Source organism: Dreissena polymorpha, chromosome 3 (assembly GCF_020536995.1).
Source record: "Dreissena polymorpha isolate Duluth1 chromosome 3, UMN_Dpol_1.0, whole genome shotgun sequence".
Classification (NCBI taxonomy): domain Eukaryota; kingdom Metazoa; phylum Mollusca; class Bivalvia; order Myida; family Dreissenidae; genus Dreissena; species Dreissena polymorpha.
In genome coordinates, this window is record NC_068357.1 from 34,595,691 (window position 1) to 34,622,190 (window position 26,500).

The 26,500-nt window shown below is 33.6% G+C and overlaps 2 protein-coding genes across 3 annotated transcripts in view; both read left to right on the forward strand.

The window, feature by feature from the left end:
• Positions 1-5,247, forward strand: part of LOC127872147 (scavenger receptor cysteine-rich type 1 protein M130-like) — a 35,541-nt gene extending 30,294 nt beyond the window's left edge. The window contains exons 11-16 of the mRNA XM_052415475.1: positions 548-699; positions 1,035-1,191; positions 1,402-1,559; positions 3,459-3,617; positions 3,805-3,961; positions 5,073-5,247. Coding sequence (XP_052271435.1) covers positions 548-699; positions 1,035-1,191; positions 1,402-1,559; positions 3,459-3,617; positions 3,805-3,961; positions 5,073-5,247 — 958 coding nt within the window. The remainder of the gene's footprint in view (positions 1-547; positions 700-1,034; positions 1,192-1,401; positions 1,560-3,458; positions 3,618-3,804; positions 3,962-5,072) is intronic.
• Positions 5,248-6,806: 1,559 nt separating this feature from the next.
• LOC127874294 (uncharacterized) overlaps positions 6,807-26,500 on the forward strand; it is a 41,873-nt gene continuing 22,179 nt past the window's right edge. For both annotated transcript variants that reach the window (XM_052418520.1, XM_052418521.1), the window contains exons 1-26: positions 6,807-6,958; positions 7,224-7,394; positions 7,694-7,861; positions 7,974-8,150; positions 8,535-8,702; positions 8,882-9,049; positions 11,037-11,213; positions 11,651-11,818; positions 12,036-12,203; positions 12,403-12,570; positions 13,058-13,237; positions 13,395-13,562; positions 13,853-14,020; positions 14,880-15,059; positions 15,178-15,300; positions 15,545-15,666; positions 15,817-16,164; positions 17,457-17,676; positions 17,839-18,113; positions 18,225-18,438; positions 18,833-19,075; positions 19,333-19,470; positions 19,718-19,912; positions 20,170-20,421; positions 20,803-20,992; positions 21,918-22,087. In XM_052418520.1, the coding sequence (XP_052274480.1) occupies positions 6,862-6,958; positions 7,224-7,394; positions 7,694-7,861; positions 7,974-8,150; positions 8,535-8,702; positions 8,882-9,049; positions 11,037-11,213; positions 11,651-11,818; positions 12,036-12,203; positions 12,403-12,570; positions 13,058-13,237; positions 13,395-13,562; positions 13,853-14,020; positions 14,880-15,059; positions 15,178-15,300; positions 15,545-15,666; positions 15,817-16,164; positions 17,457-17,676; positions 17,839-18,113; positions 18,225-18,438; positions 18,833-19,075; positions 19,333-19,470; positions 19,718-19,912; positions 20,170-20,421; positions 20,803-20,992; positions 21,918-22,087 (4,816 nt within the window). In that variant the 5' untranslated portion in view covers positions 6,807-6,861. The remainder of the gene's footprint in view (positions 6,959-7,223; positions 7,395-7,693; positions 7,862-7,973; positions 8,151-8,534; positions 8,703-8,881; positions 9,050-11,036; positions 11,214-11,650; positions 11,819-12,035; positions 12,204-12,402; positions 12,571-13,057; positions 13,238-13,394; positions 13,563-13,852; positions 14,021-14,879; positions 15,060-15,177; positions 15,301-15,544; positions 15,667-15,816; positions 16,165-17,456; positions 17,677-17,838; positions 18,114-18,224; positions 18,439-18,832; positions 19,076-19,332; positions 19,471-19,717; positions 19,913-20,169; positions 20,422-20,802; positions 20,993-21,917; positions 22,088-26,500) is intronic.

Here is a 26,500-nt window from a genome sequence, read left to right on the forward strand (position 1 = left end):
CTGATTTACTTTTGGAAGCTTCGAGTTCGTCGAACTTATGTTTACTTATGCCCATTCTTAAGGACTCTGCCAGTTAGTTCATTCATGCTCTTGGCGTTGGTTAATTGCTACAATATTAATTATCCTTAGAAAATGTGGACAATTATGGGGAAAAGTTGTTTAGGTCCGAACAAATGCATTATTAGTAAGAGAGACTAAACGCACACTTCTTTTGCAGTTGTTGAATTTGTTCAGTCTAGATTGATAATATTGACCTGACTGTTTTCGGTGGGAAAGCTTAACTCTGTATGATTCACGGGCGGTTTAAGAGTTATAACCACATAGAATGTAGATACAATGGGTTGTCTTTTATTGCGACGGTAACACAAGGCATGTGAGTGCTACTGCTACTGAGCAGAACTCGCTGTGTTAGGGGTTCTTTTAACAACTTACCGGATATGTCAGTGCTATTCTAGTTGTTGACCATTTTGTCAAAGTGAACCCATGTGTTGTTTTAAACCAAATGTACAATATATACATAATCAATTTTTTAAAATATAATCTACAGAAACGAGTCAATTGCTGTTTCCGGAGGAAGATCGGGCAATGTACATATTACCAATTTGATTTGCTCAGGATCTGAAAAGGACGTGAGTGAGTGTTTATATCGGTCAGAAAGTTGCATATATCCTTATTCGGATGCTTTTGTTCACTGTGAAGGTAAAAATAAACTTATTTCCTAGTGTTTTATTTCAAATATATAATTTCTTATTTTGAATTTCCATCACAAAAGAGCTGTTGCAGGTTCAGTCGTGTCAAGTGTGATACAAATTTAACTTTTTAGCCGGAGTTTAATTAAGTTTGAATATATTCTTAATATATGTAACAATACAAATACATTTTACAAACAGAACTAGTGTAAAAGATAAAAGCAAGAATCATTTAATATATTAAATACCATGTAATAACATATTGTGTTATGCTTTCCAATGTTAGTAAAGATATTTACTGTATAATGTATTTTTAATTACTTTTATTGAAACATATTGTTTTAGGTAGACCACTAGTCATTCAGGAAATAAGACTCGTAAATGGAAGTAGCAACAATGACGGACGAGTTGAGATAAAAGTGCTTGACACTTGGGGTACAGTATGCGATGACGATTTTGGAATTGAGGATGCACTTGTTATTTGCAAAATGATGGGCTTTCCGTAGGTGTATGGTTATGGAAATATATTAACTCATTATCAAACTAAATGTTATAATACGCACATTTTTACATTTCATTAGAACGAAAAAAATACTACACAATGCTTGCTTTAGTAAAGTAAATGTATGTATTTTCATTTAATAGCACTCATTGAACAAGTTGTGATTTTTTTTAATTTAAACACTGTATAGAATGCTATATTTCACTGCAGTTTTGCTGTGGGATTTCATACATCATATCACGCGGGAACCGGACCGATCTTTGTTGATGACATGGCATGTGGTGCCAACAGTTCTCACATCAATGATTGTTTCTATGTAACCAAGCACAATTGTGGTCATCACGAGGACACATCCGTTACATGTTCAGGTACGAGAATTGTTTTGTAAAAAGAGTACAAAAACATCGATCACATTACGTCACCATCATACATGGTTTCGCATTCATCGCGTACTGTACACGAAACAATACAGCTGACAACATCAATATACATATCTATGTATGTTATTAGTCGTTGAAACATGTATATGTATGAAAAGGTATGCTCTATTTACTAACAAACAGCTTTGTGAACCTAAATAAAACGATTAAATGCGCTTATTGTTTATAATTAATTAAATCTCTACGGTTTTTACTACATCTGTCTGTTTCAAACGTAACTATATCATCACTTTTCTTATATCGCTTTATTACTAGTGTCTGTCGTTTGTTTTATGACATCTGTCAAGATTACATTCTTCTTAGGAATGCACTGCTTTATGTAATTATTGGGCTTTATTCATTGAAGAAGTGATGCGGCGGTTTGGGGTAATGTACTCTTCAATAGTGCAAAATGTTTGTATTTTATCTGCAACGCATTCGAAAAAATAATATGCATTTAAATGGATTTTAACTCATGATTATCCGTTGTGTTGTAATATTTATAAAATTATCATACATTTTCATTCAAAATGCAAAATAACAGTGTGTGTGTTAGAATAAGGTTTAATCGCCAAATTATCAAAACGGCAAACCTAAGGTACATGTTGGTGGACATACTGAAAGTAACATAAACTGAATACAATTTTATCAAAGAAATGCGCAGAGAACACGAGCGTAAGTGTTATGTGTCATTTGTACCATGTGACTATGAAATCAAAAGATTGAAATCAAATTCGTTGTTTGTCAACAACATACATGGGGATATTTATCATTCTTGCATTTATTTAAATGTTGACAGGTACATTTACGGAAAAGACAACTATGTAAACGATCCTGATGGAATAAGCCGGCGTACAAATATAATAAAACCATTCATGTATTATAACAGCAACGTGATATCAAATACTAACGACAATACAAGAGTTCCTACACATTCAAAATAATATGTCATAAAATCATAAAACATGATTTATTGTTTGTAATAAAATGTTTGCAATTTTTCTGTTGCATTATCGACGTATCGTAACGGCATTGACCTTATTATGCATCGATTTTATTATCGCTAAACCCAAATTACAAACGCATTGTACTGTTCAATACCAAATCGTGTAAAGAGTCTCGTTGACATCAAAGTGCGCTTATAAAAACGTGTTATTTACATAAAATACCGTTAAACAGCGCAGTCTGTTTGTGTTTATATTCATGAGTTCAGGATTTTAATTTTCAGATCTTTGTATTAATACTCGTATCTGTGTTATGTAACGTTTACATGCTACTTATATTGTCATGTTTTGAAACGTGACATTCTAACATGTAATTGCATAATAGCAATCCGATATTCCGACGGCATTTTTTTTTTGCTGTTTGTAAATAGTGCGATGTTTATTACATCAATTTTTTTGCTTTTTTCTGAAATAAAAAATAAAAATCGGATCTGCTGGCGATATCTTGCTTTAAATATTTCTTAAACATGTATACGATGCTGTTCCTCCTTAATTGTGACACTCTTTCTCGAAATGTGCATTAGGATACACACTCCTCTCAAATATGTTATGTTTAATGTTAATACATGTTTTTTTTTAATATCATTACTTTAAAATCCTTATTTACCAAATCAGGAATATTTAACTTATGATATTTTCAATTAAAGCAGCCAGTTAATTGATGCAAGCGTAGATGTTGTCATTGGATGTCGTGTTTTGATTAATATGTTTTGCTTACCAAATTAATCTTACTGAACATTAAATGAGGATATCGCAATCACTGTTTATCGGATTTTGTGTTTTTCAAATATGAGTTTTTACGCACACCCCGACCATCGTACATTAACAAAACATATACTTGCAGAATGTCCCGTTTTGACTGTATCGGGTGGTTCGCTGACATACAACTCTAACGGAACAATAGCAACACTGATTTGTGACGTTGGTAAATCAATTTTAAACGCCAGCACATTCTTTTGCAAGGACAGACAGTGGTCGTCGCAAAATGCAAATTGCCTTACCAGTAAGTTCTCATTTAGCATTAATATCTAATTTGCTCCAATCAGGTATTTACAGTAATGTGTATGTAACAGTTGTCTTATCATAACAAATATCTGGATTGTTTTTATCAAAATATTTTTTACTAGTTATAAACGGAAATGTAAAACTAATTACAAGATATACAAATGTGTCTACTCTTTGGATTACAGACCCACGACTGAATATAACGGATGTTCGCCTTGTTGACGGACCTAGTTCTAACGTAGGCCGTGTGGAAATAGCTTTGGGCGGAGTTTATGGAAAAATATGTGACGTGTATTTTGACTACGTCGATGCTGATGTAATATGTAAATCATTAAACTCAAGGTATGATAAAACAGTTCACCTTAAAGTTTATAACTTAATGTATGGATCGCTAAGAATTAGAGAGAGAGGTAGAGAAAGAGAGAGATAGAGAGTGGGTGAAAGACTGAGAGTATGAGAGAAAGGGAGAGAGAGGGAGAGAGAGGGAGAGAGAACGAGGGGAGAGAGAGGAGATACGAGATAGAGAAGAGATGAAGAGAGAGATAGAGAGGAGAGATAGCGAGGTGGATATATATATCGTCTCTCTATTTCATATCTCTATCTCTAGAGATCTCTCTCGCGCTCTAGCTATGATCCTCGCTTCTCGATCTCGGATCGAATAGCGATATAGAGTCTTAACTCTCTCTATCTCTCATAGACGCTCTCTCTCTTCCCTCTAGTCTTCTCTCTCTCTCTCGCGCTGATCGATCCTCTATCGCTCTCTCTATTCTCTCTTCTCTCTCTCTCTCTCCTCTCTCTCTCTTCTCTCTCTCTCTCTCTTCTCATCTCTCCTCTCTCTCTCTCCTCTCCTCTCTCTCCTCCTCCTCTCTCCTCTCTCTCTCTCTCTCTCTTCGCTCTCTCTCTCCCTCTCAGCTCTCTCGCGTCTCTCTCTCTCTATCTCTCTCTCTCTCTCCTCTCTCTCTCCTCTCTCTCTCTCTCTCTCTCTCTCTCTCCTCTCTCTCTATTCTCTACTCGATCGAGATCTACCGATAGATCCTACCGATACAGATACATAATCCGATAGACACCATCTCGAGATACAGCCTGCGAGAGAATAGCCATCCAGAGATAGAGATAGCCAGATCTCTTCTCTCTCGTCTCTCTCTCTCATCCTCCTCTCTCTCTCCTCTCTCTCTCTCTCTCCTTTCTCTTTTTTTCTCTCTTTCTTCTCGAGCGAGGGAGGAGAGAGAAATGATTGAATATTGTTTAATTACATACCGGTTTAATATCTTACCAAAACGTTTTCTTCTATCGCTGATCTGCATTAATATAAAGTTATGGGACTCCGCCTCTGGTGTGATATGGTTCTTTCATTGATCGTATGGTTTTCATATTACATAAAACACCACCCGAGGTCCAAAAATTGTATAATTGATTACTGATCAAATGTATTAGCGCTCTTTAACACTTTTAGTTACAGAGCGGCGTTGTACTTTACTGACGTAAGATATGACGAAGGAACCGGCCCTGTACACATTGATCAACTGCATTGTTCTGGTTCTGAAACTTCTCTTGATAAATGTCTGTATGTAAAAAACGGACAATGCAATCAAAGCCGAGATGTGTCCTTGCTATGCAATGGCAAGTGACTTTTGTCTTTTTAATTTGTATTATTATTTTATCATCATACCTTTGGATACATTTACTTACAAATGATATTCCTATTGTTTACATAACTGAAAAGAACAGCTCCACTCAATATTATTATTATTGTACAAGAAAGTTTAACACACTGTAGATATTTCGTAACAATACAGTTTATAATAACGATGACTATTTACAATCGGACAATCTCAAATTCTGTGTAAAAATATAGCGTCACTCATGAAATACTTATCGTGCCTTTAATATATTTTTACAAGGCGTTTTAATTTTATCAGAATCAACAAAAGTAATAATAATACATATTCCATTTTAGATTGTGGGCGACCAAACCTTGTATTTTGGGGTGTTGATTATTTCCATCACAACGGCTCAGGCCTGTACGCTAAATGCGAATCTAAAAAATCCTACGTCGGTTATCTGCGCATAAAGTGTATTGGAAGCCAATGGACGGCTATCGAGGAATGTCAGAAATACAGTGAGTAACGATTCAATAATGTTATTCTTGTATTATAAAAATTATGCAAACGAAAAAAGAGCCATATTATATCGGTTCGATTTTAGTAAAGATAAGTTCATATAAGGCGACGTTAATTAATGTAAATACATGACGAAATGACGTAAGTGTTGGTTAAACAGCAACAAAATGAACGAATCGCCAACAAAGTGTGTTTTTTTCTGAAAAAGTGAAAAATGTTGTTTTTTTTAAATAGAACGATATAGAATACAAATTTGATATGTAAATAGAGTTATGTATTCCTAATGTGATTTCTAGTCATATCTCATTATTCGAATATTTCTGTTACAAAATGTCAAAGTAAAATGTCGTTAGTTTATATGACCTAGGTGAGTTAAGGATATGATATTCCGATCCGATCATGTTACATGTAGAACAATAATATTACTTAAACACAACATTTCTCTTGAATAGTAAAACATATATTTACATAATGAACACATATCTTACATGCTTTGTAAACGGTACGACTTCATATTCATGATGATTATTTAGCCGTTTATACCTTGTTGAATGTTATTTATTATATTTTGCAAACAATTTTGTTAAACATTGGATCGTTTGTTAATGAAAAACAAAGATTGTCTTTGCATAGAAATTTACAACAGACAATGTTTACTTCGAAAGTTAAAAAGAACAACAGTAATCCATTCTATTTAGTTCGATGCACAATATTGGTTACAGGTCGACCACTTGCCATCCAGGACATTAGACTTGTAAATGGTAGTAGTACTTTTGACGGCAGAGTTGAGATCAAAGTGTTCGATACGTGGGGAACAATATGCAATGACACATTCGGAAAGGAGGAAGCAAACGTTATTTGTAAAATGATGGGGTTTTAGTAGGTGTTAGATTGTTGAAATACATTTACTGATTGTAGTTTTTTTTGGGAAAATCAAAATGTGTAATCCAATATTAATGTAGTCCGCGAACTCTATATTCATCAAATAAATTGTAAACACATACAGTATTAAGCATTTATAGTCTAAAAACTTGAACGACTTTTTTTGACATGTATTTAAGTCCTGCTAAAGGATTCAGAACATCATTAAACGAGGGAACTGGACCTATCTTTATTGACGACATGTCATGTGATGCCAACAGTTCTCACATTAATGATTGCACGTATGTAACTTACGCCAATTGTTCCCATAGAAAGGACGTAGTCGTTACATGCACAGGTACGAAAACTTTACATAATATTTATAACCATTATATTTTAAAATAAAAGTTAACATTGCGAAAACATGTATGCTACACATTAAGAATACCTTGACCAAAAGTTCAAAATGGATCAGTAAATCTTTTATAAACATTGCACAGTTAACTAGATAAACTCAGAGTTTCTGAATAAAAGTATCATTTGGAATAAATTTGCTATTAATTTAATGCATTGCATTAATGTTTCCTGCGTGGACATAAGAAATGCATGGTTAAATTAAATAGCTAATTGCGGTGACCCAACGCCGAAATTCGGTAGGGCCAACGGCACTTCTTCGGGCGTTGGATCTGTTGTAAGCGTGACATGTGAACATGGTCGATTACTTATTGGCGAATCGCTTATCATTTGTCAAGAAAATGGGAATTGGACAAGTACACCGTCGTGTCTTCTTATAGGTAAAACGTACTTTTACTAAAGCAGATGACTAAAATTCCTTTATCATTCTATTTGTGTGTGGAGTGGTTCGAATAAGAAGTCCATTACTTACAGTACTGTTATACCGGTATACAGTATTTTCTTTGCAGTCAACTTTTATTCGTATATCAAATTAAAGATGCAGTATAGTCATAAACAGTATACATGTATATTATACAAATTGAAAGGTATCAAAAATGTACATATTGCGTTTTTTTATCCAAGTCGAATTAATTTATTTAAATATTTAGATAACAAGTTGTTCTCTTGATAATTGCAGATTGTGGTGATCCAACGCCAAATAATGGCTCCATTAACGGAACGTCGTATCTCGTAGATGACGTGGTCTCGTTATCGTGTAATAGAGGCTTTATTGTATCCGGCGACTCCATCATAAGATGCCAGAATAATAGTAATTGGACAGACTATCCAAAATGTGATATCATTGGTTAGAAAATTACTAATATATGATATAATAGCATACATAATAATAAGGAGAAGTTGGCTAAACACAAGTATTATAGTTATTTTAGCATAATTGATATATTGCTGTTTTCCAGACTGCAGCCAACTAAACATAGCCAATATGACGATTGACGGTGATAATACAACTACATACGGGCAGATAGCAGTTGTCAGTTGCAAATCAGATTTTACTCCACGCGGTTATTGGACTGTGAAATGTGAAGACAGTGGCGTTTGGAATTACTCACATGTACCTCACTGTGAACTCATTGGTAATTTGTGTGTTCACGATGATATTTGCAAAACCATTTCGTGTTATAACAAATAAGACTTTGGTTGGTAGCATTAAAATATTTTTAAAATATTTGGGGGTATTCGTGGCCGCCATTTCTAACCATGCTTGTAATTCTTCGTAAGTTGATGAGCACATCTTGACTAGAAGCGTAATAAAACTGATGAATGATTCACAAACAGGCGGCCTATAATGATTTCCTAATATACTGTAATAATTGTAAATATATTATTTAAATATGGATTATATTTAAGTATTTCTCTCACTTATGCAAAAAAAAAATTTTTTTTTATTTTGGGGGGGGGGGGGGTTGGGTATTTTTTACTTATGGCCTATAACGAGTTTCTGTATGGGCATGTAACAGACTGTGGTTCCCCCGCACCACCATATGGAAGTGTAAACGACACCACTACGACAGTTGGTACTGTGGTCGGCGTGTTCTGTGATTATGGGCGACAGCTGGTTGGTTATTCGGTATTGGTTTGCCAACAAAATGGAAAGTGGACAGGTTCTTCTTCGTGTCCATTGATAGGTAATAAGTGGTTTTGAGCCTATTGCCTCAGTCGGGTAGAACTTAATGCTTTTGTTCATATTTTGATGGTTAACAGGCATAAGGATTATATTAAGGTGTTTGTAATTTACTGCTGTTATTTCCACACAAATGCAGAATGTAATTTTGAACAAATATTATACCGTCTATACAAATTGCAGAGTGTGACGATCCAATACCAGTTAATGGCGCCGTAAATGGAACAACCCGATACTTTGATGACATTCGTTCAGTATCGTGTATAAGCGGCTTCAAGTTAGCAGGCCTTTCCGTCATACGATGTCAAAACAACAGTAAATGGACTAACTATCCCAAATGCACCATTGTTGGTAATATTAAGTTTATATCGTTTAATACACAATCTCCCGGTTAAACAACTTACGAACACACACACGCACGCACACATGGTGCGTGGTGGAGACGTGTATGAATGCGTGCGTGCCTGCATCTTATTTACAATCGTTAAAATAAAAAAGAACATATGTATACACACTTCCTACATTTACATGCATATACAGGCATAACAAGTTGGTACATTCCTTTACACAGGAATAAATAATTGATTCGGTAGTTTAACAAACAACTTCCTATATCAATGTATTTCAGTTGTTTCACATTATTTGAATGAAACAATATCATCAGAAACTATTTTCGGCACATTTTATCAAACAATTACATCATTAAGTAAGCCATATGATGTGGCATAGTGAATTGACATGTATACAATGTAACCAAGTTAAGATTAAGACGAAAATACTATAACCGACATAAGGTAGCATTCATAGCCAAAGCGAGAGAGCATATTATCTGTCGCGTTCGAGTGTTTCTAAATCCTGGCAAAATAAGCAGCATTGGGAGTTCCATACGTTTAATTAAAACAGATTCGTGGGGATTATGCTGTTTTTGCCGAAGTTTTGTGTTTACTTTTATTTTATTTCTATTGAAATATACTAAGCGTTGTTTATTTAGTTTGTTTAACTCTGTTTCCAATAACATGTGCAAATAAGGTTAAGTGAAGTGTTTTGTTATACGAACAATATTCATATCTTTATTTCCAAGGGCCTTCAGGTCAATGTTTTTGTAGTTTGGATGTGTATTTCAAATGTTTCGTTAAAGTTAATCGATTCATTTAATTTAATTGATTTAAGAATTACATTCTTTTGTGTAGATATTGCTAATGATAATTGTTTCGGCTAACAAGTTTTCTTTGAATTTTTGTTTTTGTAAGACAACATTTCCTTAGTATGCTATAATGTATTTTATGTTAAATATCCCGGATTCGATCCGGTTAGCAAATAGTAAACATGTTCCATTGTATTTAATGGACCTGTTACCCCTTACCCCACAATATATTGGAAATTATGTTATGGACGTTTTCGGTTTCGGTTTGAGTTGAATATTGTTAAGATACATGTAGTTGTTAATGGGATCTGTTTAAAAAGTATGAATTTTGTGTGGATACTAGGTAATATTTTAAAGGGGCCTTTTCACATTTTGGTAAGTTGACACAATTAAAAAAATGTTTCAGATTCGCAAATTTTCGTTGTAAATATGATATTTGTGAGGAAACAGTAATTTTGAACATTTACATTGCTCTAAAATATCAATTATATGTATCTTTTGGCGAGTTTATAACCTGAATATTATAAAGCGTTGCAACGCAAAACGATTGAAAAATTTGGAGAGTTTCTGTTGTTGTCGGTATATTTTGTCATACTACGAGAATTGCTTATATAAAGTATCATTGGTTGTATGAGCACTGTGGGCCGAATGTTCTAAGCAAAAGACTTTTACCCAAAGGGTCAGTGGTTCGAGCCAAGTTGAGGATTACTTTTTTCTGCATTTAATTTTATTATGTTTTTTTAACTAAAGCTTTTAAGATCCAATGTTTAGATTTATCAATATAAAGCATTTAATGACAAACTTCAATACATTCCAAAATCTGTGAAAATGCCCCTTTAAACGAATCTAAATTCATTTTGAAGTAATAGGTTATTTCTATGTTTGTTAATTCCAGTCAATAATTATTTGCGGAAAGAAAGAGTATTTAAATGTATCAATTATTTTTGTAATGGTTGGTAGCTGTTAGAGATATTGTTCACCGATTGTACTTTTGTGATGTTTGAGATTTGGGTTTTCAATTTCATATCATTGGAGAGTGAAGTGTAAATAAGGGTTCTCTTAGACATTTTTGAGATTTGTGTGGCTAATTGTATAATTTATTTATAATTATTTATTTATAATTATTTATTAATGTATTGATATTATTTATACAATTATTTATTTACGTGTGTGCCTGTGATTATCCATTAACAGATTGTGGCGTCCTCGACATTGTCAATATGTCTATAAGCATTGAAAATGCGACTACATACGGACAGATAGCATTTGTCAGTTGCAAACCAGATTTTACTCCAAAAGGTTCATGGCCTGTAAAATGCGAAGCTAGCGGCGTTTGGAATAAAACACATGTACCGCCGTGTCAACTCATTGGTAATTTAGTGTGAATAATGAATGATATACTTAAAGCTTTTTAAAAATATTTAATATGTATTCTTCACTTAACTGTGTATCTCTATATATTGACTACCCTCTTACATATATAATGAGGACCTTTATTGCGAATAAATAAAAAATATATCATTAAACTCGCTAGTCATTAAAGAGGTAATGAACTATATTCATATCGTTGAAACGCTTTAAAATGTAGAAGATGTGCAGAAAATGAAATCACCAAAATAAAATAACGTTCGCGTTTAAATTGCACGCATATTTCAGATCATACCAAATCATTTAAATATGATTTAACATTTCTCGTTCCTACGTATCAAATCGTTAAATTGTCGTTAATTGACCGATACGAATAATAATTTGAAAAAAAATTTTTTAACTATAACCATAATATTTTACATTACTTTTTTATTTTATAGACTGTAAGGATCCAACGCCTTTAAAGGGCTTTGTTAATTCGTCAGAAACAACAGTCAATGCAGTGGTGAATGTTTCCTGTGAAAATGGTTACACGCTTTTGGGTGCTTCAGTCATTATCTGTGAGTCTACTGGCATATGGTCCGGGACTCCGACATGCGACCCTTCGGGTAATTTACCTTTCAAACATTGAATTAATGTTGTTTTCCGTAATGTTCATAGTATATAATTTATGGTTGCAATATGATTGTAGAATAATAAAAATATCTTAATTGGTTGATTTAAAATATTTATGAGACTTAACATACTCCGCTTGTTTTCAACACTTATCTGCGAATAACATTTGCCATGTTTCATGGAGGATTATTACAATTTCTCAATATACAGATTGCGGAAGGCCAGCTATATTGAATGCAGAAGTGGTGACAAGTAACTCAACGGCTCTGAATGCCACAGCAGTAATAAGTTGTAAAGAAGGATTCGCCATATTTGGACCAAGTGTTATTAAATGCACTGAAACGGGATGGAGTGATAACGTTACATGCTTACGTATTGGTAATCAATAGATTTACTTTATTTCCGAAAGTATATTATTTATTATTATGTATTATTTGTACTTCAGACTTTATTCTTTTAAATTCACATCTCTGACATAGAAAGGGAACTACCCTTTATATATTGCACTATGGTATTATTCATACAATGAACTCTCAATGTGTTAAAGATTTAAATATCAAAACTTTGATTTTCTTAGTATGTGAGAAGATGAAAGTTGACAATGGCATAGTGAATGGCACAGGTACCGAGTACGGGGCTGTGATATATTTGGAGTGTGATACAGGCTATGCAATTAAGGGTGACAACAAACTATCGTGCCAAGACAAAGGTCTATGGAGCGATTATCCTACATGCGTCATTCAAAGTATGCAGTTTGCTTTAACAAGTTGATTAGTTCATAAAATTCATTAAATTGTCCATAACAATAAAACAATTGGTGATATTATGACAAGCTAAACGTTATTTATAATAGGTAAATCAATTTAGAGCCATTATGTATTTGCCATATAATTTGATCTGCAAATAATGTTATCTATATACCCTTAATCATTGTACATGTTATCTGAAGTGTGGGCCTGTTGTGATGCCTTTTCCTGCAGTGTGGTTGCTACTGGTCAATTGTCCTAATCGGAATATTTTGAGAAATGACCCTTTTGCTCTAAAGTCTCTTATAAAGGACGAGACGAAGAAGATGTAGTTGCATTGAATTTTGGATTAGCAATTAAACTGAAATGTGTTCTCTTGTATTGCGAGACTATGAGATTATGTTTTATTTAGACATAAATATTTGGCAGTGGGATTTCAATCCAGCTACATTAAATGTCTATTTCGGCATCTTTAAATTTGTACAGATTGTGGAAACGTGATCGAACCAACAAACGGTATGCTAACAACGAGCCATGTAACGACCACGTTTAATTCGTCGTTGAGATTTCAATGTGAAACTGGCTATCAACTAACCGGAAATGACGTCATGTGGTGTGACGCAAAAGGCGAATGGAACAGTTCAGTTCCGACGTGCGTTCGCAAATGTAATACAATGCTCTTTTTAATATACATGCTTGCTATTGTTATAAATTAATGCGAGATAGTAATCACGAATACATGAAATATCGAATGTTGTATAGGACTATGCATTGATTTCCTCAGAAATTTAAACAATCGTATTGTTTTTTGGTATCGTTGTAGTTTGTGGTGACCCAACTCCAAAGAACGGCGCCGTTAACGGAACATCATTTTACTTTAATGACGTGGTATCAGTATCCTGCGAGTATGGCTACTCATTGACCAGCGAAGCTATCATAACATGTCTTAGTAACAGAAGATGGACTGATAACCCGATGTGTAATATTGTTGGTAAAATACACATATACTATTTATATGAGTCGCGTTCTGAGAAAACTGGGCATAATGCATGTGCGTAAAGTGTCTACCCAGATAAGCCTGTGTAGTCCGCACAGGCTAATCAGGGACGACACTTTCCGCTTTTATGACATGTGTTCGTTTAAATAAAGTCTCTTCTTAGCAAAAATCCAATTGAGGCGGAAAGTGTCGTCCCTGATTAGCCTGTGCGTTGAACAAGAGCAATTTTAATTATTTGTCTTATTTCAAATACTTTTTATTGATTTGTTTTCTTTTTATTTTAGTGTGCGAGCGCATTCACTTAGAAAATGGCACTGTGACCGGCACAGAAACACACTTCGGGTCGCAAATCGAGGTACAGTGTGACATTGGATATGATCTCCGTGGTGACAGGAGACTAGTATGTCAAACTAATGGTCAATGGAGTGGCAATCCAACATGCATTATAAAAGGTAAATGTTTAAACATGTTCTTAAAAATATATTAATTGAGTACATAACCTCTTAAGACAATTATCGTTGAGATAAGGGAAAACATTAAATCAGTATCGAACGAGCCATATTTATTCTCATGTTGTTTATTTCATTTGTCGAATAAGTTATGTATGTTAAGTGATAAACTCATTCAATGACTTTAAATCTTCACAGCATGAATTATCATAACTATCAATTTGGTAACATATTTGAATCTTGAAAAAACGACATTTCAAACATATGTGAAGACTTCGAAAACGCCACACTTTTCAAACTTGTATATCTCAGTGATAAGAAACGGTTTTGATTTAAAATTGAATATGTGATAATTTGACTTAATTCTGTGCAAGCTAGCGATACAATAATTCACCCGTGACGATCGGACGATTAAACACGTGGAGTGGGTATGGTCTTATCAGTCTACACTGAAACGCGAAATAATTCTAATATATTTCAATTGTACCATTTTACGTTGGTTTTAACACACACACACAAATACTAACTTTATTAATTCACACACCAACAATAAAACTCGTATGAATAATTAGGAGCGCACCAACGCAATTAAATGGTGTAGGCCTGTCGGTCACTGGAACGTATCCCTTTTTCCACGTGCAAACAAGTCGAAACCACACATACTCCACTTACTAAAGCGTTCGTTCTTCGAGGGTAAATTATTGTACTGCGAAAATAATGCAGTCAAAAATCAATTACAAGTTTAAACATTCAAGTTGAACAATCTTTTCGGTAGAAAATTTTCAAAGTGTAGTACTACATGACATTAAACGTAATATAATGAAACGAATGTGTTTGATACATTTATTGATACGTTTATCAGATTGTGGGAACGTCACATTGCCAGCCAACATGAGGATCGTAACTAGTCCTTTAGTAACAACGTTTAATTCCTTACTGCGATTCAAATGCCATGAAGATTATCTGCTAAACGAAAGTGACACAATGTTGTGTGACGCAACAGGTGCTTGGAACAGTTCTGTTCCGACATGCATCCAGAAATGTAACTATGCAATTGTACTAAATAAAAGAAAAACTTTTATTGACCAACTATAATAGATGTAACCATGTAAATCCTATACGAAAACATTTTTTTTCAAAATATGTTAACGGTGTTTCAGCGGACATTGGTGGACCCTGTGTTGATGCCAGAATGTGTAGGATACAAAGCGCAATTTGTGAGGACAAAAAGTGTTCATGCATGTCTGGAGTGGTAGACAGAAGAACACAAAAGTGTGACATAAGTAAGTTATTAAAGCAAAAAAGAGACATTGTAATAGGGTAAGCGACAACCATTGGAAAAAAATGGGTTTATACAAGAAATTACCGTTAAAATCGCTAATTGGCTTAATGTTTGCCTTATCTAAGTCGTGTTTTCTGTTAATTATTGTAAAGGATAAAAGGAGGGCTTGTTTCCATGTGAATAGTGTTTATTATTTGAATACTGCTCGAAAATTTGGATGCATTCATTTATATATACTTTTAAAGTGCCATTGCTACCGTTTGGAGAAGACGAAGGAGATATGATTATGAATCAACATGATTGCAGCGAACCCATTGTTTTTTCACCTGCGATACCAGTTTTCAACACAATGAGACGGTCCATACATGTACGTTAAAATATGATCTTGCAAAATTATATACATATCAAAATTATTATGTATGTTTATGTTAATCATTTACTTGAATGTGTTTATTACTATACATGTATTTAAGTTAATTAAAATCATGTTTATTTTTTCCAAATAATTATTTTCCAGGTATGCAGATGTGGACTCGTAAGTTTTGATAAGAAATACACAAATAATAAACCTGTTCCAGCGGTTGAAGCAAAACATGATATCATAGAACCGACAATTGATATCAATGACCCGGTTGTTGCAGCATATTTCGCAGATATCTTCGTTGACAAATCCTCATCTATTACATTCAGGACGTATGATATTCTCAACAACTATCCATTCACTGCCAAAGCGACGGAAGACATAGCATTCCTCGAAAGATTAATCAAACGCGTGGAAAATCTTTCTTCATTTGAAGTGAGTTTCGTTTTCATTGCAACATGGAGTAGTGTGAAACCTAACGCGGCTGCATTTAATCGCATTAACGTAAGTTTGTTTTTATTTATTTCATACGTTTCACAAAAACTAATTTTAATAATAGTAATCATATGCAAATCAAACATGCTATATTCACATGTGGCACTCTTTAATTGCTTGAAAATCATTTTTGCGCCTCACAAGAGCGCGATTGTTCAAGTAATGAACAGACGCACTGACATCAACGTCGTAACGGTTCGCTCAAAACAATAACGTCATTTCAAAACATAAATAAAACAGATCGTTGATATCACGTTAGAAGTTGATTTACACGCGCATATACGTCATATTTGCTTAAATGACTGATCACGTCGGCGTGTCGTATGTAATAACATTAATGTCCATTTAAGAAACACATTATCTTCGTCAGGACAATAATCGAAACAGAACCTTAATAATACAAAATAAATATTGACTGAAACATATTGTCACTGCTCTGAATTTGACAAATGTATAATAAGGCATTATATCGTTGCGAAACATTAAAAAATTTAAATACAACAATGCTTATCAATGTGTGTTTCTGTTTAAGTGTTTGTGTGTGAATTTTGTTTGTGTGTGTGTGCGTTTGCGTGTGAGTGTGTACATAATAAATTTCCATAAAGCGTACGTATACAGGGGCCTTTTCGTTGGCGAAACGACAAAATTGAAAAAAAGAATCAAGTTTTCAAATTTTCGTTGTAGTAATATTGGCGAGCAAACTGTTATACTGAACATTAACCTTGCTCCAAAATGTCCTTTATATGCATGCTTTGACGATTTAAAAACCTGCAAATCATAAAGCGTTACAAACGCGAAACGATTGAATAATTTGCAGAGTTCTGTTGTTATCGCTACATTTTGTGACATAACGAGGTTTGCTTATGTAGTGTGTAAAATAATGTGTTTGCTGAATGAGCAAGGACGACCGAGTGGATTGTAAGTGTAAGACTTTAACTCTAATTGTCAGTGGTTCAAAGCCAGTTTAGGATAACTCTTTTCTTTCTTTAATTGAAACAACTTGTTTTTGTTCTGGAGCCATTTAGTTGCAATGTTTACATTTATCAACTTTAAAGCATTTAATCACGAACTCCAATACTACGACACTTTTTGAACATGTCCCTTTATCTTTCACTCTCAATTTATTATTGCGTGCCACTTTTAGGCAGTCTGAAACGAAAACAAAATTAACGGAAACAGGCTCAATAGATTATATGCAGTCGTTATGTTTATATACGCATATACAATTATGCTCATAGTTCTTGTATGGCAATTGTAAATTATTATTGCGACTTCTTATGTTCTTAATTTTATGGTATTAGCCAGCAACGTTCCAACTGGCCATCATTTCAAATGGTGTGCGGACATATTCCGTAACAATATACGGGCATGAACTGATGAACTGGGCTCTAAATTCGAGAGAAAAAACTAAAACTATTCCGTTGTGGATCGGTCACGCCGGAGAGAATGGTACTAAATTCAACCACTTGTTTTCATTCAAAACACCTGCACTTCGGATGGATTTAGGTTCTAAATCAGGAGGTAATTACCAATGAACCTTCATGATCATAAGATTATCTTACTAAGCTGCAACAACACAACACATCTGTTTTGTAATTGAATCGAGTGCCTTTTTTCAATTGTTGTTTAACTCTATTTAATATTCTTAACTGATACGTTTAAAGACAATGAAACTACTTTTAGGAATCAGTGGTCTTTTATTGAAAAATATCGATGCACACGACACCGCATTTAGCAATCACGGTGTTGATTGTATAAAGTGGTACAACAAAAACAGCAACAGGAAGCAGAATATCCAAGTCTACTCTCAACGTCTACCTATGTGCCCATGTGACATCAATCTAGCCCGATGGGACCCGTGGTTTTGGCACATCCGGACCAAACTGCGTCAGCAAATTAGCAACAATATTGTGTGCGTTGACATGATGCTAATTGAAACTGTCAAGCCACATGGGAAGGTTAGTAATCTCCATACCTGATTGTTTGTTTTCCTGTTCTTATGTCGGTGTGACATATTATTAACAGTCCCTTTTTATGCTTATAAAAAATTGTTTTGTTTCAAATTTCAGTCTTGCTGCTATTACCGTTCGACATTAACATTTGTGGAAATGCAACCTCTATCTGGCGGATTTTACTTCGCTCATCCGTCATACTCACCACGTGATCACGAGGTAAATGACGTCATCATGAAGGACAAATGCTGCGCGAAATCAGACTACTGCGATCTCTATTACCAACTTCATCCTACAGGCACATGTTACACCGAGTCCCCATACAGATTTGGTATTCGTATATTAAAACAAAATTATTATATGTTTAATACATTTATTTAAAAAAGCTATTGGTTTAATTAAAAGAATGACGAATAATTAGTATGTCAAAGAGATTATCGAATGTATGTTGTAAAACGATTAATATGAGAATATGCACACATTTACCAACTTCTAAATTGTGATACAAAATGTTGCAACTTGAGGCAGCTATGCTTTGGTAAACATATTTCGTGAATAATTGTGAGAATGTTAACATGTATGCATAACTGTTTTTCGCTGTTAACCTGTTAAATAAGTACATAAAACACATATCCTTAAAAACAAATCAGCAAGCATTTATGCTTATATGACACGTCTAGTGAAATGTCTGAGGGCGAATCTTTATATAGAAAAATGTATGTAAGGTTCCTTCTGGGGTGATCCGCACATGCGCACATTGGACGGGATGAACTACACATTCAACGGACTTGGTGAATACGTGTTACTCAGCGTTGTGACGTCAAATGTCACATTTTCCCTGCAAGCCAGGACTGAGAGGGCAGTGAAGGAAGATGGAAACCTGTCTGACGCTACGATCTTCACGGCCTTTGCAGCTAGAGATAATACAAATTCGTCAATACACATTGAACTAAATAGTGCTAAGGACAGTAAGTTTAATACACAATAAAGATGAGATGTATGTATGGAATATATGAAAAGCCTTTATGAATAAGTCTATTTAATAATATTGAAGCCTTTTATTACTTTATAAAGTTTTCGTTTTTTTCTACTGACTTGGGAGTTATAACATTTGAAAATTATCTTCGGATTTTGAACATAATTATATGCTATTGTATCATTAAAATGACCATTTATGTATAGAAACGTGCGAGCAAAAGAGCATTGGTGTGATATGTGTTTACAGATGTGACCTTGTACGGGAATGGAATTGATCTTACCAAAACTCTTCAGAAAGTACAAAACGACATGGTCGTATTTAATACGTCCGCACTCACAATTCATGAAGATGACGGGGTTTTGAGAGTGTCATTTCTTGAAATAGGTACAGTAATTCCAAACCGGGAAAGTTATCTCGAAACTACTTTCTTTTAAAAAGGGGTTTCCCGGCTCTAATTATTTTCTAATATGTGTTTGTTCACAGATGACGATATGTTAAATATATTGTCTCGTTAGTATTATTATATTTACCTGAAACCAATGAAGTGTCTCATGTTTTATTTACAAAAAAACGTATCTAAGTTATAATAATCGTACTGTCATCTGATGCAAATGAATTCTTCAATCCACAGGGATAACGATCGAAATAGGAAAAGGAGCAGGAATGTTGTCACTCGATGTGATTGTATCAAAGATATTCAACAACATGACAAAAGGTCTCCTAGGAAATTTCGACGGAGACCCATATAATGATTTTGTGTACCCTAATGGAAGTCGGCTTCATTTTAATGCAAGCGATATGGAAATATTTTATTACGGTCAGGCATGTAAGTAATTGTATTTACGCTTCTTGTTGAATATGTTTTACCTCTCACGTAACGGTTTTGGCCATACACAAACTTTGAAGACCAAAAGGAAACAAACAAAAACGATTATAGCTTACTTTTACAAAACCTTTTTTTCATATTTTAAACAAGTTTATATAATGGTTTGGAATTTCAACATAAGCATATGCTATGTTTAGAACTAAATGCGTAACGATAATATATTTTGATATTTTGAAAGATAAAGAACTTCATTTCAGGGTCCGTGAATGACAGTTCGTCAGTATTTATATATGACGACGGCGAAAAACATTCAGATTATCACAACGCTTCTTACGTTCCGCGCTTCTTGGATACTGTTGACAACGTAACGCTTGCTCAAGCTGAAAAGGCATGCAACGGCTCAAAGAACATGGAATGTGTGTTCGACTATGCGTTTACCCTGAACGAAAACATTGCAAAGGCAACGAACAAGATACGTGTAACCATTAATAATAACGAAGAAGAAATAGGTACTTAATCAAAAATATTGTTTATATTATCAAATGCCTTGCGATTTGCATCATTCATTTAGTTATTTTGGACAAAAAACAACAATATGAATCCAAATAAACACTCATAACTTTAATTATATCAGTATGAGTGTGAACATATGCAGTATCGATTTGAACACACACACAAATGTTAATGGTGTTTTTTTTTGTCTTTTTTTGGTTTTAAAATTAAATAAATATCTGCAAAAACGTATGATTCATACAATTCAGTAATTAATTAGGGTTCCCTAATATGAAATATTTACAATGTGAGGATATAAACTTGGTTTGTGTCATTGATTTTTAAATCTGAAAGAATAAAGTTGAAAACCCAAATTTTGAATGATTTTGCATTTTCAGCTAAAGTCGTGCCAACCATTAACAATACATGCAGTGTAAATGCAACGGTTGGAGATCAAATTTCGTGTCAGTTAAAGCTTGATGATGGGTTAGATATAGAATTTGTAAACAACGATACTAAAACAACATTTAACAGAACTTCAAAGACGCTTTATTTCAAACAGAGTGATGATCGTCCACACAACATATGGTATGCAACTATTGCAAGCAGTCGAGTACCAATTACTAAAAGTTTAATTTAAATAACAAATTATAAAGCGGCATGATATATATATATATATATATATATATATATATATATATATATATATATATATATATTAATATATATATATATATATGAATAACGGTAACTAAATGTGCACCCATAACTATCATGCCACTTTATATAGTCTCAAATGGGAATATGTATGTCTGTCTGTGTATCTGGTTGTTCACACACCTTTCTCCCTATATATAATTTATCGACTGTGAACGAGTATCTATTAATAGAAATAGGAAATGACGTTGTTGTGAAATATAATTATCTCCCTGTTAATACACAAATATATTCATGATTTCACTGTATCTTCTTGATCCAACGGATTTCCGCGGTGTATCTAACATAGTGTGAGGGTAGTTTAGAATTCTTATCGGATCTTGCCCTAATACAACTATGGTTTCATGTTTATAAATAAGTGTCTATGTATGTAACATTGTCCATTCTGTGTATGTAAAAATTGTTCCCACGTCGAGATGTGTTGCGGTGTAAGTGCGAGATATATAGCTGTGAATGAACCATCCTTTTATGGGGATGGGGATTTCATAGTATGTATGTCTCGTTCTGCACCGTAGCTTGGCGCACACGCCGAAGTCTTAAATGGGAATATGTATGTCTGTCTGTGTATCTGGTTGTTCACACACCTTTCTCCTATATATATATATATATATATATATACTTGGACCGTATGTATAAAAAGTAACCTCCGATTCGTTTTTGAGTGTATACGGTTTCTCGCGGAGTAGCTTGGTAATTTTGATTCATGTATTGTGTTGGTGATTTTTTTTACAAAACTAGTTGAATTATTTTCTATGGAAAAAGACAATATATTCAAGTGTTTGAATTCTTACTTAAGGTTTGTTGCAATCAACAATCAATCAACGAAATCTCAGCAGCACACTATTCATGTACAGCTTTGCACGGGTTGTCATGGCCACGGATATTGCTCTAAGACAATGCGGCCAGACCGTCAAGAAACTGCATATTTCAAGTACTCTGCGTGCGTTTGCCACCATGGATACGACGGTTGGTAAAAGTTGGATAGTTGGATTAAAACAGAACATTGTCATAGGCAAAGAATAACGGATTGTTATCAATCTTATTATACGTTAATATCTTTTTAACGTAGTTGGCAAGTTAACGGTAGTCGCAATATGAATATATAATTAAATGTGTGCATTGAGCAATGTATTAAAGGGACCGTCAACCGCGAAAAAACAAAAGTTCTAAAATACCCAACAAAATGTAATTATTAGTTTATATTGATTAAAATAATATGATTACAGGTGCTACCTAATTTACGGGCAAAAGCGTTTTTGATAACCATGCATTTTAAATAAATATATGGACATTACTGTGTTCAAAATATTATAATTGTTTTAATAATAAAGTAATTCATCCAAAAAATTCAATCTTCAAAGGAGTAACATGTTCCTAGCTTTAAGATCTAGCATCTGATAATTTCGGGTGCTTTCTAGCTGCAGGAATTTAAAGCTGGTTTGGAGGCTGCAGTATAGTTGATATGGTGTCTGCTTAGTCACTGGGAGGTCTCTGTATTGATCCCTTAAGTGCGAGCGTTTTTTAGATCACCCTTTAAACACTAAGTACTGATCCTACCCAGGAAACAGTTTGCTTCATTAAATGTCTAAATTCAACTTAAGCTTGCTAAAGCAGTTGATTTTAGCATACACTGATTTAACATAATACAAATAATGTGATGTGTCAAATCAATTTCGATTGACAGGATTTTTAATTATCAATGTATAATTATATGTCACAGAATGACAACATACTTGTTTTGCAACAAAAATATTTCATAAATACAGGTATCTTGAATGGTTCAAATTTTCTTTTCGCAAACTATTGTCAAATAGTTTTTAAAATTTTGTCGCCACTAAGAAACTAGCCATTTTGTTGAAATTATCAGTAATCATATGAGCTTATTTATATGTCAGTCGTTGTCTTTCTTGGCTAAGCCGCTAGCAGAAGCATGTAAATGATGTTAGTTCAGTACTTATATAAAAAGGTATGTGGTATTGTGTGGAGATACAAAACACTTCACATCATTTATTTGCACATACAATAATAATTACACAATAAGTAATACTAAAACACTGTCGTCATCTTACAAGAATATTTATGTTTATGAAATAAAAAAGTGATGTTATCTTTTGAAAAACTGTGGAATCAATGAAGTAACATTTAATTACCTTTAACAAAATAAACAATGCTGGTTTTGTACTAGCGCATAAAACATTTATCATGGAACAACAAGTAATAATCAATTTATTAATTACACACTAGAAAGAAAATCATATTCATGGCATTATGCATTAAATATTAAACAAGCAATGCTAATGTTTAGAATTACACTATCTTACTAAAAATGATCACAACAGGTACTTAATGCTTTTACATACCTGTGGTTAGTTTTGTATTAATAGTTTGACATTTATGTGCAGACACTTGTCGATATACAGACTAAATTTGCTTGGCACTTTCATATTTCTTCAGCAGAATTGACTTCACATTGTTAATTAAAAAATCCTTTGACAATGTTTGCACATCTGGGGCGGTATTCTGAAACTTTCTTAGATATTTTGAATAGAATTGTATTATTCTTATTTTTTTTCACTAAGAAAGTTTTTTTTCTAAGATTGTCATCTTAGAATTTGTCTAAGACCATTCTTAAGAGAAAAAACGTTCTTAGAAAATAAAACAATTTTCGTTCGTAAGAAAATTGTATTATCGACAGAAAAAGCGCTTTTTGCAGTTGTGCGCATGCGCGTTTACTACTGCGAAGCAAAACAATATCAATCTCCACGCAGAGTTGTCGTTCCTTGCTCTCACATACAACTCTGCGAAAGGCTCAGCCCTCCATTTTGTCTATAAAATAGATAAAACCGAACAAACGCATTCAACGTATATTTGAATGGATATTTAAGATCGCATGCATTAAATTAAGAAATATGACTTTTAAATGAACGATAAATCGTGCAAAAACTTGCGAGTTTTAATGCAACTCTTTGGAACTAATTTATTGCCCATTTACGCAGATGGAATCATTCCACGCACTTCACAAATGTAAACAATTGAACATAATTTTTTTTGAGTGACGTTAGGAATTGCTTCGACGTGTGTATGTATGTTGGTTTGTTAACATAAAATAAAAACATATCAATTTTATAATAATGAATTAAGACTGATATAAGATATCATAGTATGAGATGGTTTTCTTTAATGCAGTGAATGCAATGTAACCGTCGTGCAAGAGATTGTTTAGTATTCTGTGACCTTAATGATAAACGCTTGGAATGATCATGACATAAATGAGACGCTTTCATAACAATAGTCCGTTCTGAGCCCAACACAGAGGTGAATGTAATGTAACCGTCGTGCAAGAAATTGAAACAATATGTCAACTTCGATGAACAAAGTGTGTCATTCAAATACGTGATTGTAATGTGTTTTAAGACTTCAAATACATTATTTTAATTTAATTTAGGACCTAATTCCTTCTTCATCGCATTGAAGCCGATAATAATGAAATCTTCAATCGTGAAAAAAACGGATGGTTGCAATGGTATGTTTGGAATAATGTGCTTCTATATTTATTTCATGATTATGTAATTTTGTAACCATTCACCTTCGTCAAGAATTGGAATTCCCGTTTCTAAAAATAAAACATTTCACACGAAATGTAAACATTCGACAAGTTGACAAGTACAGTGGGTCAAATAAGGAGAGGGAACATAATTTTATGCTAGACGACTGCAAAATCTCATGCAATTAATGGGGGAAGACTGTGGTGTTGCGTTTTTGCATGGATCGAGTAACACTGATCCGATGAGACACAGATTCACTGAAGGTAATCAATTAAAGTGAATGTTGTTTTGTGTTTAGCAGATTTTGCAATCACCATTGAACATACAGTTGTTTCTGTACATTTTTTGACAATAAACCGTTATTCGTAAAAGATAAATATTCCAAGTGCCATTAATCATCACTGTGTAAAATATTTCGTCCTGGATAAAAGAAGTTGAAATAATCAAACTCCCAGCTATTGAGCTGTATGTTTACTCATAAGAGCTATTCATCAAGAACAAAGCTAAAAGATCTTAAAAAACATGACCTTGTTAGAGTAATGGAAGGTATAGTTTGATGTGAAAATATGCTTGTTCCCATTTTCTCACTGAGTGTCTGTATAAACACAACTGTTAAAAATGCATGCTAATCTCATCATACATTTCTTTTTGAATATAATTATAATAATATAAAACTATTGAGACATTAACACCAATTTATTGGCATTATTTGCTACATTTGTTAGCTTAAATATACGCTTTATGAAACCAACTATTTTCATAGCAATAGCATGCAATACCTTCCCATACACAGTACATGGAAATGGTTGCAGGGCAAAGTGAATCAGTGGATTATGGCAGCAGGTATTAAAGAATTAATGAAAGACAACAAAAACAAAACAGATAAATACATAATATCATCATATGTTTGGTGTATATAAACACTCAATTGCAGTCAAGTAGTTTTTGACACTGCCTTTCAGTATGTGAATGGTATAATAATAAAACAAACACAATTTAAGTCAACCCCACTCGAACCCTAATTCCCAAGCAGATATTTGTGCTTGCAAGCTTTATGTTCACTCTCAAAACAATTGGAAAACCCCTCAGAATACGGCTGTCATGGGTTGACCATGGCCACCGCGTAACTAAGTCTATAAGTATGTCTTGATCATTGAATACCACCTAAAATTAAATAGATGTGGTAGTTGGTGTGTCTTGAATATCCATTTTTTGCAATTGGAACTATGTGTATCAATATCAAAAGCATATATTAAATAATCAGGGATGACACTTTCCGCTTAAAAAAGATTTTTAGTAAAAAGGGACTGCCTTTAAACGTAAATACCATTAAAGCTGAAAGTGTCATCCCTGATTAGTCTGTGCGGACTTCACAGGCTATTCTGGGAGGACACTTTATGTTATGCATCATGCCCAGTTTCATCAGAATGCGAATCATTTTGTGTAAGAAAAATACACAAATAATGATATTAGAAACATTTTGTAATACTAAAAAGTCAATTAACATAAGCGTTAACATTTAGGGAAAAAAATGAACACATGATAGTGTTACATTGGGTTGCTAATTACTTCATGTGTTACTGTATCTACGGTGGTTTCGTCACTCAACAGTGTCGTATTTTATATAAAAGGGGAAGTGAATGTTTCGGAATACTATTAAATTGGTGGATGATAAATACTGTCAAAATATATTTAATATTTTGTCTAACAACATTTAAATTGCGGGGGTAAACTTACGAAGATAGGTATTTATGTTACGTAATTAACATATTAGTTGCCTTTCACTCATTTAAAACGTAAACATTATTTAACAATGTTAAAATTTAACTTACCT